This window comes from Brachionichthys hirsutus, chromosome 8, assembly GCF_040956055.1.
Source record: "Brachionichthys hirsutus isolate HB-005 chromosome 8, CSIRO-AGI_Bhir_v1, whole genome shotgun sequence".
In the NCBI taxonomy this organism is placed as follows: domain Eukaryota; kingdom Metazoa; phylum Chordata; class Actinopteri; order Lophiiformes; family Brachionichthyidae; genus Brachionichthys; species Brachionichthys hirsutus.
In genome coordinates this window covers 11,517,388-11,534,847 of record NC_090904.1, presented here as the reverse complement: position 1 = coordinate 11,534,847, position 17,460 = coordinate 11,517,388, and the positions used below count along the sequence as shown (strand labels likewise).

At 43.6% G+C, this 17,460-nt stretch overlaps 1 protein-coding gene across 1 annotated transcript in view; it reads right to left on the bottom strand.

The window, feature by feature from the left end:
• The window catches only part of foxp1b (forkhead box P1b), a 69,556-nt gene that overhangs the window by 34,206 nt on the left and 17,890 nt on the right, over window positions 1-17,460 (bottom strand). Inside the window, exon 2 of the mRNA XM_068741934.1 lies at window positions 12,231-12,362. Coding sequence (XP_068598035.1) covers window positions 12,231-12,362 — 132 coding nt within the window. The remainder of the gene's footprint in view (window positions 1-12,230; window positions 12,363-17,460) is intronic.

Below are 17,460 nucleotides of genomic sequence, written 5' to 3'. Positions count from 1 at the left end.
GTCGCCATGTAATCTCATCATTATAGACCCATCTCAACGCACTGAAACACATGGCGTCTCAAGTGTGGAGCTAATCTCCCAATCTGCAACAGTCTCACACTCCCAGCAGTAATGACCCTTTAAAAAAAAAGAGAGAAAAATAGAAACACGTTCTAGTCAGGAAAGCCGGGGAATAACAGAGGAGAGCAGCTGGCGGCTCACTCCATCACTGCTCAGCTATTCCCTCCGTCTTGCCCGTTCCAGTGCGAAGCAGAGACGCTCCCTGTAAAGGATATCCCAGCGAGCCGCGAGCCTCTGGCGGCTACCGCATGCAGCCCCCCCCCCCCTCTCTCTCTCTTTGGGAAGACGGCTAATATCTGGTTGCCTGTGTCATGGTTTAGAAATGACAGGTGCTGGCAGCCCCTCGCCTTGACAGGCCACTGCACAAATAACACCCCTGCCTGAAAGGGTAATGCACTACTAATGAACAATAAATCAACTTTGATTACAAACTGTCAGCCCAATCAGCTCGCACTCCAGCTCGCCCAAACTGCGTCTCGGCACAGCTGCACGGCATTACGCTGCACGCTGCCCTGTTTAGGCTTCACTCTCCACCTCCTCGAGCGTCTGATATTCTCCTCCACCTCTCCTTTCCATGAGGCACACACTTCCTCTGCACCGATGCAAAAGGTATTAAACTATTGTAAGTAAATAAAAATAAGAAAAAACAGAGGTACAACGTGCGAAGAGCACTTTGAAGAATTAATTTGAGTCTTTTCTGCTGCTCTGACTGGAATCCTGGGTGTAGAGATGCTTCAGCTGCTTTCTGGTATGTAAAACTAGATGATTTCAAATAGGATTAAAATGAAACAACAAAAAAAGCGTTTCCTGCTAATCATATTTTCCTTGGTTACAAGGACAGACACATACAAACATTGTTAACATACCATTCTAACATTCACTCGCTAAGTTATAGGGAAGCTACGATGACATCTGGAGTGAGTGACAGGGTGTCTCTAGTCTGGTTTTGTGGTGACGGCGTCAAATATAGAGCTGCCCCAGCCTGCTTTAATCCACTGTGACACCAAGAGAGGAGTGAGGATTACCGTAGTCCAGGCCAAAGCGATGAATGTCTGACCAGCGCTCATGAACTCACAAGAACAAATCAGACAAAAAACACACAAGCACAAAATCCCCCAAAAAGAAAGAAGATAATTTAAGTCTTTTTAAAATCTTTTTTTTTTTTTTTTTTAAACCAGTGACAAAGAGATCATTTTCTAACAAGAACCATGTGAAAGAGGTGGGAACCTGTCTGCCGTTTGCCCTAGAACTTTTTAGAATTCATAAGCAGCACATATCTCATGGTCAGATCGTGCTAAACTGGTTAGCTCACTATCAAACTGAATAAACAAAACAAAACAAAACAAAACTACCCTGCGTAGCATAGTCGTAAACTTGTTAGACAATTGGGTAACTCTTCCAGTGACTGACAAAAGAGGAGAAACTGTTGCTGAACATTTGAAATGTTAAACAACCATCAGCATCACAGACCACAGAGAAACAGACGCTATTTTCTCATACAGATAAGCTGTTGTATTTTACATAAAACAAGCTGCTACTGTTAATATATAAACCAGCTTTAAGTCTCTCCCATCATTACGACGTACTAAACTGTGCAGCTGCTGGATAACTGCTACACAGACAAACCTGAATGACACAATTAGTCAATTACAGTGAAAGAAGCATCAACAATAGGCAGACAATAAACCCCCTTTTCCCTCATCAAATTAAATTGTCAAGTTTTTCCACAGAAGAATGCTAAAAAAAAAAATTAGAAAATCACAGAAATCAATCATATTGACAAACCTGACAAACTCCATTTAGCTGGCAGGGTAAACAGAGTGCTGGGCCACGCGGTGTGGAGTGAAGCAGAGCGAAGAGCAGAGTGGCGAGGGAAGGAGAGAGAGACACAGAGGGAGAGAGAGGGAGGAGGAGAGGGAGTGTTTGTGAGAGCGAGAGGCTGACGGGCAGAGAGGCTGAGAACAAGCGCCGCTGTGCTGCCGACTCTCCAACCTTCCTCGGGATGCAGACAGATTGCATGCGCGAGGTTGTCTCCCCGGCTGACAAGATACAAAACTACCCAATCAACCACGCCCTTCTCCACCAATCACAACCGGCCCTTGAAACATAATCAATTCAAATGGGGCCATACAATAGGGCGCCTCGGGCTGCGCTGCAGGTGAAACTGTGCCTTTGTGTGAGGGACGTTCGAAGAATAAAAAAAAAAAAAAAAGACACAGTTGACGGCTGTTAACCCTTTGACCCCTGCTGGGACTCCGGCCGTGCCACTGAAACAATGGGAACCCTGAAGAAAAGAGGCCCTTTAATTAAACAACAGATAAGTACACATGGACATCCAGTGGAAAAGAAAGAAAGCCGGACCCACTATCAGCCCCTTTATTGTTCTGCGAAATGGAATTGTTTACAGAGCCGGAACAAAGACACAACTCATTTCACATGCCGAAAACAACAAATGCACAAACGGGCTTTGTAGTTTGTTTTTTTCCCTTCCAAGTTTCCCATTTTTGACAATAACAAATAAAAATTCTAACAACTGTCTGTATTCCACTGCTATTAATGCACTGTTGCATCAGAGCCCTTTGCAGTAACACAAGTTTGTTTGCACTCGGTCATAAAAATCAACCACAGCAGCTTTAACTTTCTTCACTGTTTAATCCTACAATTTGGCTTCAGACGAGCTAAAACCACTTATATTTATAGCTAGCGTTACACCGGCTGTCCATCCAGCGGGCGACCCAATGAGAGCAATTAGCTCTCATAATATCACCACACTCTTTAACACCCACGTGTAGCCGGTAAGGAGAGAAGACAGGAGAAGACAACAGGACTCTGCCACCTACTGGATATACTGCTGAACACACCAGGACAGCAGAGGAGGGGCGACAAGTCCCAGGTTTTAACTGAATAGAGAACAAGTGCATTTTATTTTTAAGGGTACAAAAAATAAGCAACAAAGTGATCCTAACTGACTTGTGCAACCGCCGAACAGACGATCTGAATGAAGGCTTGAGACGAGATTAACTCATCAGTTTGTTAATTATCATGACATTAAACAGAGAGCCGAATAACACAGCTCATATCAGCAGCTATAAACCCTTGGCCGGAGAAGAAGGAATGTTCAAGGGATGCGTTCCAGTCCGCAAACACGCTGGTAAAATAAACACAGCGCCTGCTCTCATCTGCTAATAACTAAGGACGGCCGCTGCTAAGACGGCCTGACCTATATATATAAATTATTGACTGAGACACCTCAAGTGTCAAAAACGACAATTCCAATACATATCACGGTGAATAATTAAGTGGGAGAAAGGAATGCTTTCATTTTCTATCTGACGCCCCGTGATGGCTCGCGCATAAAAAAGAGAGAAAGAAAAGACTGTGGCATGCAGCCATGTGTTCGCGACTCTATGCACGCACACGCACACGCACACGCACACGCACACACACACACACAGCGGTTTAGGGCACGGCCACGCTCCTCTCCCCCCTTTACTCTCCCTGGGGTGGTATGTCGGCATATTCTCAATAAAACACCTTCTTAGCAGTAATAGGCCACTGTTCTCATTTCAACGCTCCCAAAGGCCTCATGATAAATTTAGCAGATACACAGTTCAAGCTTCTCTCACAGACTGTCTTTCTAATCCATTGCCTGTGTGCCTGCGCCATATAAAATAATAACACACATGTACATGTATATATATATATTTATTTATTTATTTATTATTATTCTCGGTGCATAGGGAAACATCAATATCCTTGAACCAGCTTCCCCCTGCGAGGGCGTGGAGTGATTGTGTTCATGACTGAGCGGATGACATTATAAAATACTCCTATTTCCTGCATGAGTTAGAGTGAAAGTATGAGTTAACGTCTGGTCTGGCCCGGGCTCTGCTCCGCTTGGCTCTGGGTACAGATAACGACTCGGCTCCAATTACAAAGCCTTCCCAAAACACCAGCAGTCTGTGAATAAGCTGCACCAGCCTGCCAAGCAATGTCTTACTTCCACTGCATAAAAGAAGGGGAAGGGTGGAGGAGGAATATACAATTCTACAGCCATTCCTTTTTCTGGAAGCCTCTGGACCTTTGTCATGAGAAACCAAACACAGCCTGTTTTCTCTGTGTGGGTTGGGTGGTAAATCATTCTTTACTGATGGTCAGAGTTATCAGGGCAGGTGTGGGACCTATTTAAATACCAGGTGCTCTATATAATACTGCTGGGGCAACAAAAATATCTTATAGATCCAAGAGGGCAGCCCCAGTGTATGATAGTTCTATAGTTTCTTGCTATTATTTCAGCAGCACCCCCCCCCCCCCCCCCCCCAAATCCTTCAAAGTCATAAGAGACGTAAAGCATTTCATCACTTCTCTCAACTTATCAGCCTTTTTTTTTTTTTCAAAGCTACAGAAAAAACTTCACACAGTTCAGAAAGATCCCACGTTTGAATTTTTTTTTTTCACTGACATCGCACAGGAGAGGGTTATGTATATTTTAAGATGTGGAAGAGCTCCTCTGTATTTCTATTCTAAAGTCAAGGAAGAACCAAAACCCAAATGGCGTGCAAGACACACACTTTTAAAAGGTCGGCAACACTACATTAAATGAGCCTCAACATCATTTGTTTATTAAATTCCTATTTTCAGTAACCAGCCCACTATTTGTGTCTAATCTTTTGCATATGACACTTTTACTACGTAGTACTTCAGCATTGTTAAGCTGTTGGTGTTGCTTTGATCTCTATGGTTCCACTATGGTTCACATGACATGCACAAGGTGCATGTGCCGAGCGTGACATTTTTCCACACAAGATGCCTGAACACTTTGTCTCTCACGAATTCAAAGAAGTCCTTTTTTTTTTGTTGGTCGTTTCTGTTGGTCTTTTTGTCAGGTGGAATTATTTGCATTTTGTTAATAACTGCTTGCTTGAACTTTGAACTGATAGTCAAACAACTCATTTGCTTTGCAATTGTCTTTAAGAGATGCCTGCCTGCACGTGAGGAGACGGCACCATGTTCTAGCTGTAACACAAATATTTAAAAGTCTCTAAAGCAGCAACTGTAAAATGTATTAGTTTACTTCGTAAAATATAGCTGTTTACTCTCCTGTTTTTTTTTATATATTTTCATTTGATAAGCGAACAGTGGCCAATCATTGGAGACTAAGGGGTTCTGAAAGGCGAACTGTTGTAAAAATAATAATACATTTTTAATTGTTTTAAATAAATGGTATATTTTAAACACCTTAAAATAAGATGGAAGATCTTTATTTTCACAATAAAAAAAAGCATGTGAAGACAGTTGATACATCTGCAGCACAACAATGTTCCCCTAGAATACTTAGAATGTCATATTTATCCTTGAATAAGGTTATCACCCGAAGCAGAATGCAGTTACAGTAAGTCACGCCTGAGTCACCATGTTCCTTCTGGACTATTGCATATGGGCTTGGTTATTTCTTTTAATTTCAGTATTCAGAAGCACATTGTTTAGTCAGCACTGTATTTGTAAACTATTTCCTGAGGTGATGTGCCAGCCAGTGCATAACGGCGCTTGTGCTTCAGCATGCACGTTCTTGTGGTTTTTCACTTTGTCAAAACAAGAACACTTTTGGGTTTGAGCAACATCGATGTGGCGAGGTGGGGGGAATTTTCACTTTGACTTGAGATCGGAAACTGCCTTAATTTGTGGTAACTGTTTTGATGAACACTTGTTCTATAGGAGGTGTGGAGATAAACAAGACTATCTCGAGACTGAAATGTGTGAAAAGCTGGTACATTTGATGTTTTCATGGCAACAACAACAATGCATAATAATTAGGAATTAGCTGATCAAAAAACATGGAAATGACCTGTTTTAGTTAAAAGAAATAGTTTTTAAAACCTCAGTATCATGTCTTGGGATGTTTGGTTTGAAACTTGTTTAAGTTATAAGTTAAGCTATTCTAATTAACTGTACGCCAGCTTCCATTTGCAGATGTCTCTTGTTCGTAAGACTCCGTGCGTTGAGTTTTGTCAGTGGTTGATATTTGAAATGCTTTCTCTGTGCAGTTTTTCTCTTGACTACGGTATATATGAAGATCAGCTTTCTGTCCTACACCAGTCTAAAATGCTCTGAACAGCACAGCTCCGATCCCTAAAACTAAAAGCCTTCACTTACGGGGTTAAAATCTATTCAAAACCCTGAACTGCACAAAAGTATTGAATAAAAATAAATACATTTTCTGTAAATTGTTACAATCGGCAGTTCTTACAAAAAAAATTGTGTTAAGAATTTAAATGATCTTGTTACAAAAAAGATAAACATCAGTTAAATTTAAAACCGAGCAAACAGAAATTAGTGGTGTCTGTTTAGCCAAGCCAAATTGTGTGTGTGTGCGTGTGCATGTGTGTGTGTGATGTTTGCATGCTTCAAGCACCTCCAGGGATTGTGGCATCATTATTTTTGGGGTTGGGCGGTTACCTAGTAATGGTTGTATTCTGGTTCTCTTTCTACTTTTCTAGCTGTCGTTGTTTAGTCATAGAAATGTTTGCACCTTGTCTTTACCTACACCTGGTGGTAACTAGTACTAAGAACAGAACAATAGTAATGATAATACAGGCTGTTTAATAAAAGAAGAACACATTATAACCACGACGCTGATATCACAAAAGCACGCCAGCCTTGACAAAGTCCATTGTGTGACACTTCTGAATAAATAAAGGCAAATGAGGTACAGTGGAAACTAACTAGCTAAAACTATCCAATCAACAAGTCAAAGAAAAGCGGCAACAGGAGGACGTCTGTCCACAGATGGAAACAAAACAGAACAAAGACAATATTTCCATTTTCCTGCTCCTAACAAAGAGTGAAAACTGGAATCAGAGAATCGGCAAGCAGTCAAAGGTGTGCGACAACACCCAAAGAGAAACTGCAACTTTATGCTGACTTGACTGCACCTTGTGTAGCTGTTAGTGTGCTTTTTTTTTATGCTACGGTTGGCTGTGCATCCATCCGTGCCTCTGCAAAGGGCGTGTGAATCACTCCGAACAACGCACTCTTGACATCAAAGATATATTGCCAGAGGACGGAACAAAGATACAAACACAATTTAGCAGGAGTGTGTGCGTAGTTGGGCGGATGACTGAACGGGGGTGGAGGGTTGCGAGGGTTCGCAGCTGGAAGGGAAACATCAGGCTAAAGTGAAAAGAGGGTCCTGAAAATGGTGAGCGGCTCCCAGCGCTGTGACTGGAGTCAATTCAAAAGTCATCATCTTGGCTGGGAGAGAGATCCTAACACAGCAGCCCTCCAAGTCTCTGCTCCGCTCGCGTGGAATTGGGATAGATGACTTCATTCTGACAGGATTATCCCCAACCTGGTTCTAATCTATACAGTACGCATGATAGGTTTTTACAATATGACAAGGAAAACAAACTGCAGAGGAGACGGCCTGATCCTGGGGTTCCGGGCAAGCATCGGCTTCCGCGTTGCGATGATCACTCCTGACATGCCGTATCATCTCAGAGCATTGAAACGTGTCAAGATGAGACTTCATTACGGCATCACCGGGAGACTTCTACAAACACAAAGCGATCCACTCTTTGTGGGTATCGCACACAGACCCCATGATTTTATCATCAGAGACATTTTTCAGATCGACGGGGGGGAGGGGGGGGGGGTATACTGTGTTACGCTTACCTAAAAATATTAATGGCAAAAGCCCATCCTGGAGGTGAAGAAGCAAGATGTCAACAGCTGTAATTGCAGAGGTTGAGAGAAGCGGTCCTTTATGGCTCCAAGTAAAGGTGGAGTCTAGTGAGAGTCAGCTCAGCTCCAGGACTGGAAACAGAGGGAAACTCTAACCCGAGTCCGTTACGAGAATCAACAGATTACAACCTTTAAAGCTCAGTAAATAACACCTCATTAGATTTATGGGAATAAAATAATGGTTTATTCCAGTGACTTCCTCTTTCTGAACTTGCGGTTGCAAAGTGAATCAAGTTGAAACTGGCCATTTGTTTGGTTCTTTGTTTGGAGGAGGAGCCACATCTTTCCATTTGCATTTTCAACACTTGTTTTCTTCCCAGCAACATTAATTGTCTAAAATTCTTCGCATGCATTTTTCGTGAAACACACTGCATATAAATTCGCGCCTGTTCTCTTAAGAAGGGCTTCATCGAGATGGAAGTTTATTTTTATCCGAACACATCTAACCCAGTACTTAATCCCAGCCTTTTTCTCGCCGTCACCTCGCCAGTGGGCTACCACCGCTGTGCCATTTTGGGCCACTGACCAGCTGAGCTCAAAGTTGCGCCTCAGATCACCCCCCAGCACTGGCTGAGCTCCAGCTGACAGGCTCTGGCCTAGTGCTCTAATGACTTACAGATCGGAGCGCTGTGGTATACGTGTGTGAGGACAATGCCACGGGCCTACAGCAAAAACAGTAGGAGAGGGAACGAAAGAGAGCCGACGGCTTCTCCCCTTCCTGTCAGGCGGAGGCTTGGCCCCTGGATTGTGTCACTTCACGCCCCCCCCCCCCCCCCCCACCGCTCAACGGGCCGCAAATGAAGGATGGGAAGAGCAAACAAGGGAAGGGGGGAGCGCTGGAGGGCCGCGCTGTAACTTAAAAGCTTTCGTCCTGTAAACTGAAAAGACATTATCTTTTGACCTGGAGATGCCCTCTGTGAAGTCGTACACTATGGTGTGGAGAGAAAAGAGAAAAGAAAAAACAGAGCAAAAGAAAGAAGAAAAAAGGAGAAGAATGAAATGTGGTTTCAACTGGTTATAGAACAGATAAGAAAAATCTTCCACTGGCTGGGTTTTGAAATACCATCAGTAGTTTCTAAAGAATAACAAGTGATGCACCTTTGACATTCTGAAAATGTTCAATAAAACACTTATCAGAAAACTGAATAGTCATTTTAATCTAAAAACAAAAAAGGCCGTATAATAATTACAACAAACCAAGGAGGAAAAAAAACAATAGAATCCATGGAATCCTCTTTTAACTCCAAGTTCTTGGCAAAGAAGCCGTTTAGGATGAAGCACCAAAGCTCTCAATGCCAAGTAAAGTGACCTTTAACCCTCAGCATTAGCAGGCTCTCTGCTCTGAATAACAAGTAAAAACGGTCTCATGCTGGAGCTGTGTTAAATATATTTTTACTTTCCCACATTAACTGGCCATTCGCCTAATCTCGCTACAATCAGAGATACAGTCCACGTCAATCAAGCCAAACAGGGCAGCTTCATTTGGCTGCTGGCCGTTACTCTGCGCCAGTGACATGAACAATGGAGGCCAATCTGAGGAAAAATCCTGGATGAGAAACGAACCTAATCTGGGCATTACACTAATAGCAAAGACGCCATGTTGACACAACATCTTCCGCCCAGCTGAATGCCCCATAATCCCCTGTTGGAGGCGGATGCCGACCAAGGATCTCTGGCGATGAGACGGAGTTAACCAGTCGGGCTCGTGAAAAACACCACAAACGAGCTTCAATTTCCCCTCTTCCCCACCTCGGCGCGGCGGACTATCAGCAAGGGTCCGACAGTGTTGTTCCTAATTACCTATTCCTCCACTCCTGATCCTGTGGCTGGCATAATTAGTTACCTGGGGCTGCAATCCAATTTGAAGTGATGACAAGAAAGTGATCCATGAAAAAGTAATAAGTTAAATCCAATTTCAGCCAGCCTCTAATTAAATGCACACGGAACTAATGAGTCAAACCCTAGCGTTTCACTGATAATGGTAATTAGCGGGGTGGGAGTCACTGGCGCTTGTCGTCATGCCGCTATCGGTGCAAAGCGCAAAAAAAGGTAGAAGTGACATGAATGTTTTTATCACACGTGTCATTCTGTCACTGTAATTTACTGGCTTTTTGACCAGTCGAGTGTGTTTAGCTGTCTCCCAGCAGCTGTTTGTATATCTGCTCTGATTAAAGCACCTCTAGGCAGCTGAGTATACAACGGAAGCATTTTCATTCAGATGCAAGGGGGGGGGGGGGGGGGTATAGGGGCACCCCTGTTGTAGATATAAAACCAAAGAGGCATTTAATGCTGATCAAGGATTCTGAGGCTTGTCTGACTCAACCCCCCCCCCAACTGGATGCACGTCTTTTTTTTTCCTTCAGATGTTCTGAATACAGCGCGCTTCATTATTTTTGACTGGAATAAAAAATGAATTGTAAAGTGAGTCACATCCACAAATGAGTAAAAGTGTCTCTCTGCACAAATCCTTGTGGCTAATGGGAAGAGCAGTGAGATGAACGGAGCCTCGTCTGCAGATCAGGTGCTTTTATGGGATGCCAGCTTACTACACAGCCTCATAATTGTTGGATCATGTCTTTTGATGACCTGGTCCAGTGCCAACAGAGAATCATTATCAGGACCGTGTGATGGGGATAGTGGATGTTCTGCATGAAGGGGGGGGGGGGGCTCTTCAAGGCAGGGGTTTGTTCTTAAAAGAGGAAGTGAAATAAGACTCAGACTGTTTTTTTGTGAAAGCGACCTTGAGATGAAAAAACACACAGCAAAAACAAATGTGATACATCCACACACAGAACTGCAAACTGTTTATGTATGAAACCCTGGATTTAAACTGTGTGTGTGTGTGTGTGTGTCTATGTCTGTGTGGTAGCGGCATTAATTAGCAGAGCATGTAATGCAGATATAAACAAACACTTGTCTGGACCTGTGGCTTTTTCAGAATGACAGTTTTAACCCACCAAAACTAACATACAACATTAGAGAGCTGGCAATTTACGCTAGTAGTTAGATAGCAAGAACGGGGCAGGAGAAATGAGGGAGGGGGGGCGGGGGCAGGGGAAAAGGGCCCGAGTCTCTTTTCAATAGCTGAGTGACAGCTTGGCCAAGCTCTCTGTATACATTAATAAATTAGAATTTTAATTTTGTCTTTGTGTGCAGGAGATGGTCTCGTACTCCACTATGTACCAACAACTGGCTGCACGCTGGAATCTGCCACTGTGGTCCCCCCCCCTGTTGACCTCTGCAGCACAATTCCCTGCCAGGCTGGGAAAACTGTTATGTTTGATCCTTTCGACTTATTTGAATCCTGACAAATATGCACACAACTGAAAGGTCATCGCAGTCATATTTCATCCTCTGGAGCTATTTCTAAGAGATCTGCACAACAAAGCGGGGGTCTCTTTTCACCACCTGACATGAGACCGAACTGCTACAATGGGATAGATGGGATAGAAAGGGTATATATTATATATATAAATATATACGCATGCAATTTAACAGTGACACGAACAGCCGCTTCTTGTTCAAACAAAAACGTCTCTGAGGAAGCTGATCTGCAGTTAAGGTAAATATTACATCACACATTCAGACTAAAGGCGGAGGAGGATGGAAAACTTTATTTTCCTGCTTTCCTGCCTTTCTTTCACATCAAAAAGGCAGTCTTTTATATATTGTCCCGCAGCCTCTTTACTTCTTGCCACACACATGTTTCTCTGCTCCACCTTCAAGCCATCCACCTGAATCATCCACCCCGCCTGTGGGCTGCTCTACAGCACCTCCTGCTGCGAGTGGTGGGGACATGCTCTCTCTTTTATTTCTGATGCCTGTGTGATGAAAGGTAAACGGTGAGGGGATGGAGTTTCCTCTGCTTGACCCAACTCACTTCTCTGCAGGAGGAATGAAGCTCTCTCTTACCTTTCACCACCTCCCTCCCTCATTTCCACACTTTCTCCTCCTTTTACCCGAGCTGTGCTCCTCCTAAACCAAGTCAGCGGAGCCTTTTCTAGTGGAGCGCTCAGGATCAGACAGCACAGACTGACGTCTTCCTGAATTTAAATTATTCTGCTACTTCTGGCCAACTGGCTGCACGGAGGCTACTTCTAACACTTTGGTCGACGTATTTCACAGCAGACTCCACTTCTGGTTGTTCTACGTCAAGAGACACAGCGTGGCGGGGTAGGGGGGGGGGGGCAGCACGTGGGTGTGTGAATACTCAGAGGTCAATACTTGAAAATTCATAACCGAAAATGTTAAACTGGCAATTTTAATTTCCTCTTTATGAATCGTTTCTCACGCGCCGTGTTCTGGAAAGTGTGAATCAAATTCACACGATTATTATTTTTATTTTTAAACTGGATCAACCCCAAAGTCAAAGAGGCAACCTATCTGGTACCGACACTTTAAATAATGAGAGTGCATCGGAGAACCGGTACCTGCAGGCTTACCTGCTTGTCGCTGGCTTTGGGGGATTTGTGTCCAGTGCTTTGTTGAAGCTGCAGTTGCTGCGACTGTGACTGCTGCTGATGCTGCTGATGGAGGAGGAGCTGCCGAGCCACTTGGACAGCCTAGGAGGGAGAGAAAAATGCAAAACCAATGAAGTGATAGCAGCAGTCATGTCAGAAGCCCCTTGAGAACTCTGATGTTCCCGCTCTGATTCCTGTTATCAGAGCGGGAGTATCCCCTTACACAAATATCCCCTCGGCCTTACGATAGATAACAAACAAACACGTCGAATCGTCTTTTCATAGTCAGGATCGTAAATCTGTCGTAAAGTCTGGCATTAAAAACACAGTCTCCAAAAAACACAGGGAACAATGATCCAACGTCAAAACAATTTCACAGACTTTCGAGCCGATCATTTGCATTTACAGCGTACATAAATGAGCATCGCGAAGATGAATATCAGAACTTTTGATACTCCTCAGCCAAACTCCCCACATAAAAGGCTCTACGCCGTTTCAAATATCTGTTAAAGGACACAGCCTTGTAAGTGGAAAACAAAATACAGTGCAGTCACATGTTTATTGCTCCAGCTACTCCCTTTTCCCTTACGATAAATAATCAAACATGCCATCCAGAGCAAACAAAGCTGGAGAGAGCCAGGGGGGAAAAAAACACAGTGGTCTTGAAAACGGTCAGCGATACCAAGAAAAGCAAGCGTTGTGTTCCCACAGTAAGCTGGCCAGCCTCACACCTCCACCAGTAAACCATCTGGGTAAATAACTGGACTCATTCTTTCCATGTTCCTCAGACGATTGCTGCCACGATTAAATAAACAGCCGGGGGGGGGGGGGGGGAAGCTCCGAGCTCATCTCACAGAAGGACAAGCTCTAAGTTGTCGAGCCGATCAACGGAGGGTTCAGAATTTGTGAAAGTAAAATGCTGGACTTTTTCATGAAAGACAGAGAAGAGAGCTAGAAGAAGAGAAAAAGTTGGAGACGTGTGAACGAGTGAGGGAAACCCACAAAAGACTGTGTGAAAGAAAGACGCGAGATCTGGTCTTAAAGTAAAGTCTGACAAACCTTTAAGACGGAAAGAGGGGAGGGAGAGAACAGCTGTACGCTGGTCTGTGTGTGGGTGTTATGTGTTGATCCTCCCAAACACTGTGCTGTCGGATGACATCATGAGGCATAAATATGACCACAGGCTACAAAGAGGCCGTACTCCTGGCATTTCAACAAGCTTAACTTGAAAGAGCATCAATTCTACTTCGCTGCGTCTGTCTTCCTCTGAACTGCCACGCAAAAGATAAACGACGCCAGAGCAACATATCTCATTCTGCATGCCTAATTGTCATCCGGCCTGAAATTTTTGCAATGGGGGAACCCCCCCGCCCGCCAAATGGGCAAGTGCACTCAAAAAGAAAGTGCATAAATTGAAAGAAGAAAGTACAAGAAAGTACTACCATAATGGCAATATTTACATTTCAGTCATTTAGCTTGGATAAAAATAAAAGTTTGCAAAGTTTTCCAGCTTCTAAAGCAGAATCTATCACGACAGTATCATCCGGGTGATTATTCTGCACTTTTTGATAATTTGACATGTGATGAAAAACTGCAGACGAGTAAGAACAACAGGTAATTCATATGCAAGTTCAAAAGACAAAAAAAAAAAAGCTGTGATAAAATGATTCATGTTATTACGGGCACAACAAAGAATAAACAAAGTTCACGCTTTTCTTTTCCGCTGTAACTGATGACACACACAGTGAAATATGTGTGTGTGTGGCTTTACAGTCGAGGCTGTAGGAACAGAGAGTTGTGTCAACAGTTAACGAATGAAGAGATGCATTTCTGGGAAGTCTTACTTCACCTCTATTTTCACATAAATATGTTAAAGAAGGAAATCGGTGGCCCGCGAAGCCGCTTGCTGATCAGTCCCGACACGTAGATGAAGAGGGATTGTGAGACTGCAATAATGCGTGCTGCACAAACAATGGGCTGTTGACAGGTATATTAAAATTCTAATTGTGTTGCTATTATGACTATCTTGCAATATAGTCTTTACTAAAACTGAGGGTGTTTGTAAAGGATTAATCATGCAAGCAACAATCAGTACAACAGCTAAGGGCGACGGCTACCGCGGGCCAACAAATGCGAGTGTGTTTATGTGTGTGTTTGTCCTTTGGTAATTCGCAAGGTCTCAAATAAATGCAGTGCAAAAATCGTGAATCTCTAACGATGCATGATGATGGTAAAATTATTATTTTTCACATTAAAAAGCACCTGAATGCATCACCGATGAATATTCTCGCAGCAGACGGCCAAACAGAAATCGCATTTTCACCTGAAAGCACATGCACAGATATGTCGGTGTAATAACTCTACGGTGTGACTTTTGAATGTCAGAGATAAAATTTGAGTAAACGCCGTCGCTGGGGTGGAAATAACGAGATAAAAAATGTTTAAAAAAAAGCGCATGTTTTGCGTTGCGAGCTCTGTTTGTATGTTTTATAAATGCCACGAGAGTCGGCGTTCCCTCTGAGAGGCCGAACGCTGGATCGTTGCTGTGATGTTTACGCAGCGCTGCTCTCTTTCAGAGGCCTCTCCCTCCACCTCATTCTCAGGAATCTATCTGGTTTTGATCTTCCATGCAGAAGCCGCTGGACTCTTGATAGACATGCGGACCATGAGAGCTGCTCCAGGTTAATGTGATGAACCTGCAACTGATGACAGGAACATCTGAAGGACTGGGAAATGTTTGAAACGGTACGATGTCTGACTGCTATAATGAAAAAGACGTGTCCGGGCATGATGGTAATCATAGTGGGTTATGCTATCCTAAGAACTGTGCTGTTTAAATACATGAATAGTACAATACGCTCACTAAATACACTGAGTTTTATAAAACAATATTTGTGTTATGATGCTTGTTAAATCAAATATAACTCATGACTGAAACAGCCAGACTGGATGCACCAAGAGTTTGACTACAGCTACACACTACGAATACAGTACAGCCTGTTTGTGGGTCTGCATGCATACAAATACACACCATGCAGTGAGTGAACCCTCCAGGTGGTTGTGATTAAGAAAACACCCTCCAGCAAAAGACAAAGGCTATTATCAGCAACAAAGCTGCTATAATTTAGCATCCTTGTCTTTTGCAGTCTTCTTTTATATTCCCCTTTTCGAATGTGTTCAAAGTTCACACTCTTTTCCTTGTGCTAACACAACTTCCTCCGTAAACAACAGCCGCTTTTTATCTGCATCTTCTTTCATACTATATTATTGATTTGAGGCAGGAGCGTCTCTCGTGTCCCTCGGCTATCACGCTGCGATAAGGGAACAGCTAAGTACTGGATGTCTTTATGTGCAGTCTGCACATGTGGATTATTTACAGGCTTTGGGGTTTCCTGCTGCTAAAGCCAGCTCTGGGTGTCTCACAAATCCCAGCTCAGAGCAATGCCACACAGTCATATCTGCTCTCTGCTGAATCCCTCGTTGCACTTCTTTTTTTTACGGCGACAGAAAAACAACATATTTCAGATATGGGTCGTTTTGGGGTTATTGTTTAGTTTTTTTCATTTTGTGTAACTTAACCGAGCCGCAGTGCCACAAACACAATTCCAAGATGCCAAATGTCCCCGTGCATAAAGGAAATCGATCAGAGAGAACGACTTCAAGTGTGATGGACCCACACCACTCAACGTGATGCACTCTCTCGATGACATATAAGACGGGGGAGGTGATAAAAGGTCTGGAGGAAACAGATGACGTGGGGGGGGGGGTACCAGGCTCCTCCATTGTATGTTTGGTCAGCAGAGAGATCTCTGCAGCATTACAAACGTCAGACTCCTCTTCCCACCGCCGGCAAAGACCTTGAACGTGAAATGGTTTCAAGCAGATTGCTCTTAATTGCTAGAAGATGTGCGAGCAGGTGTAACCCGATCCCTGCGGCCGCTCGGGGAAACGGAACGAGCCGCGCTGTGCGTTTCAGTGTATTTACTCAGCAGCCAGTCAGGAAAGCGTGGCTCAGGAGCAGCCAGCAACAACAACAAGACAAATAGGTTATCTCCTAATGTAGTCCGGCTCAGAAGACGCCAGGCCCTCCGGTCCGACTCCGTGGCCCCCCGGCGGGGGCCTAAATGTCAAGGTTATCTGCTTGACTTTGTGACTCATCGCATGTCTCACCTCACCTGACATTTATCACTTCTGCAGTTTCCTTTTCAGCGGGGGGCCATCTGCTCCTCCCCAGCCTGACCAAACCAGGTTCCCTCAGCAGCTCATCCACATGATTTGATATTAAATGCTGAGAATACTCCAGTATTTCTCCAGTCAGGCCACCCAAGAAGGGAAATGTAGTTCGATTCATAAATTACAGAGGCTCCTGTAACCAGCAGCAGGGAAATTGGAAAAACTGAGGTTATATCTGGCGTTTCATTCCACAATAGGGCAGCGTGAGAGGATGCTGATGACGTTAACGTAAAGTAATGGAAATCATTTGCAATACTTGTCATTTCAGTCGAAACATACTTTTATTAGAATTTTTTTTGGGGGGTGGGGGTGAATTTTAAAGTAGCGAGGATCATGTCTATTTATATTATTAGCATTTTTTTTAGCTTTCACTTTTTCCCAGAAATACAGACGTTTATCTGCAATGCAAAGCAGGGAAAGTCTGCTTTCCTACTAAGTATATAATTAATGCCATTTCCAAAAAGCCACTCCACATGGAAAACAGGCCCCCGATGCTCAAACCTCGCACATTACAGGGCCACCGCGACAACACTCTCCAGTCTGTGTTTAGATTTCCAAACTAATTCATGTAGAATACATAAATAAATCAATGTTTTATACCCACTTCAAACCATTAGATTCCCTTCCTTCACTGCACTTTCCAACTAATCTATTAATATTTATGACAAAACTAAACATTTCAAATATCCACATTTAAACAATAAGGGAGGGGGTGCACTTACATAAGACAACAACCCCCCCCCACTAACAGGTAATGCAACGGCCGGACAAACGTTCTTGGGAGGAAAAAACCACCGTGAGAAAAAGCAAGACGAAAGCAAAGTTATTAACTGTGAGTGGAGATAGAGAAGAGGGGGCTGTAAAGCAGGACTGATGATGATGGGAGTGAAGGGAAAATATATTGGGGGGGCAAGAGAGGTAAAGGGGGGTAGAAAGATGAGAACATGGTATAAAGAGGCCGAGGTTG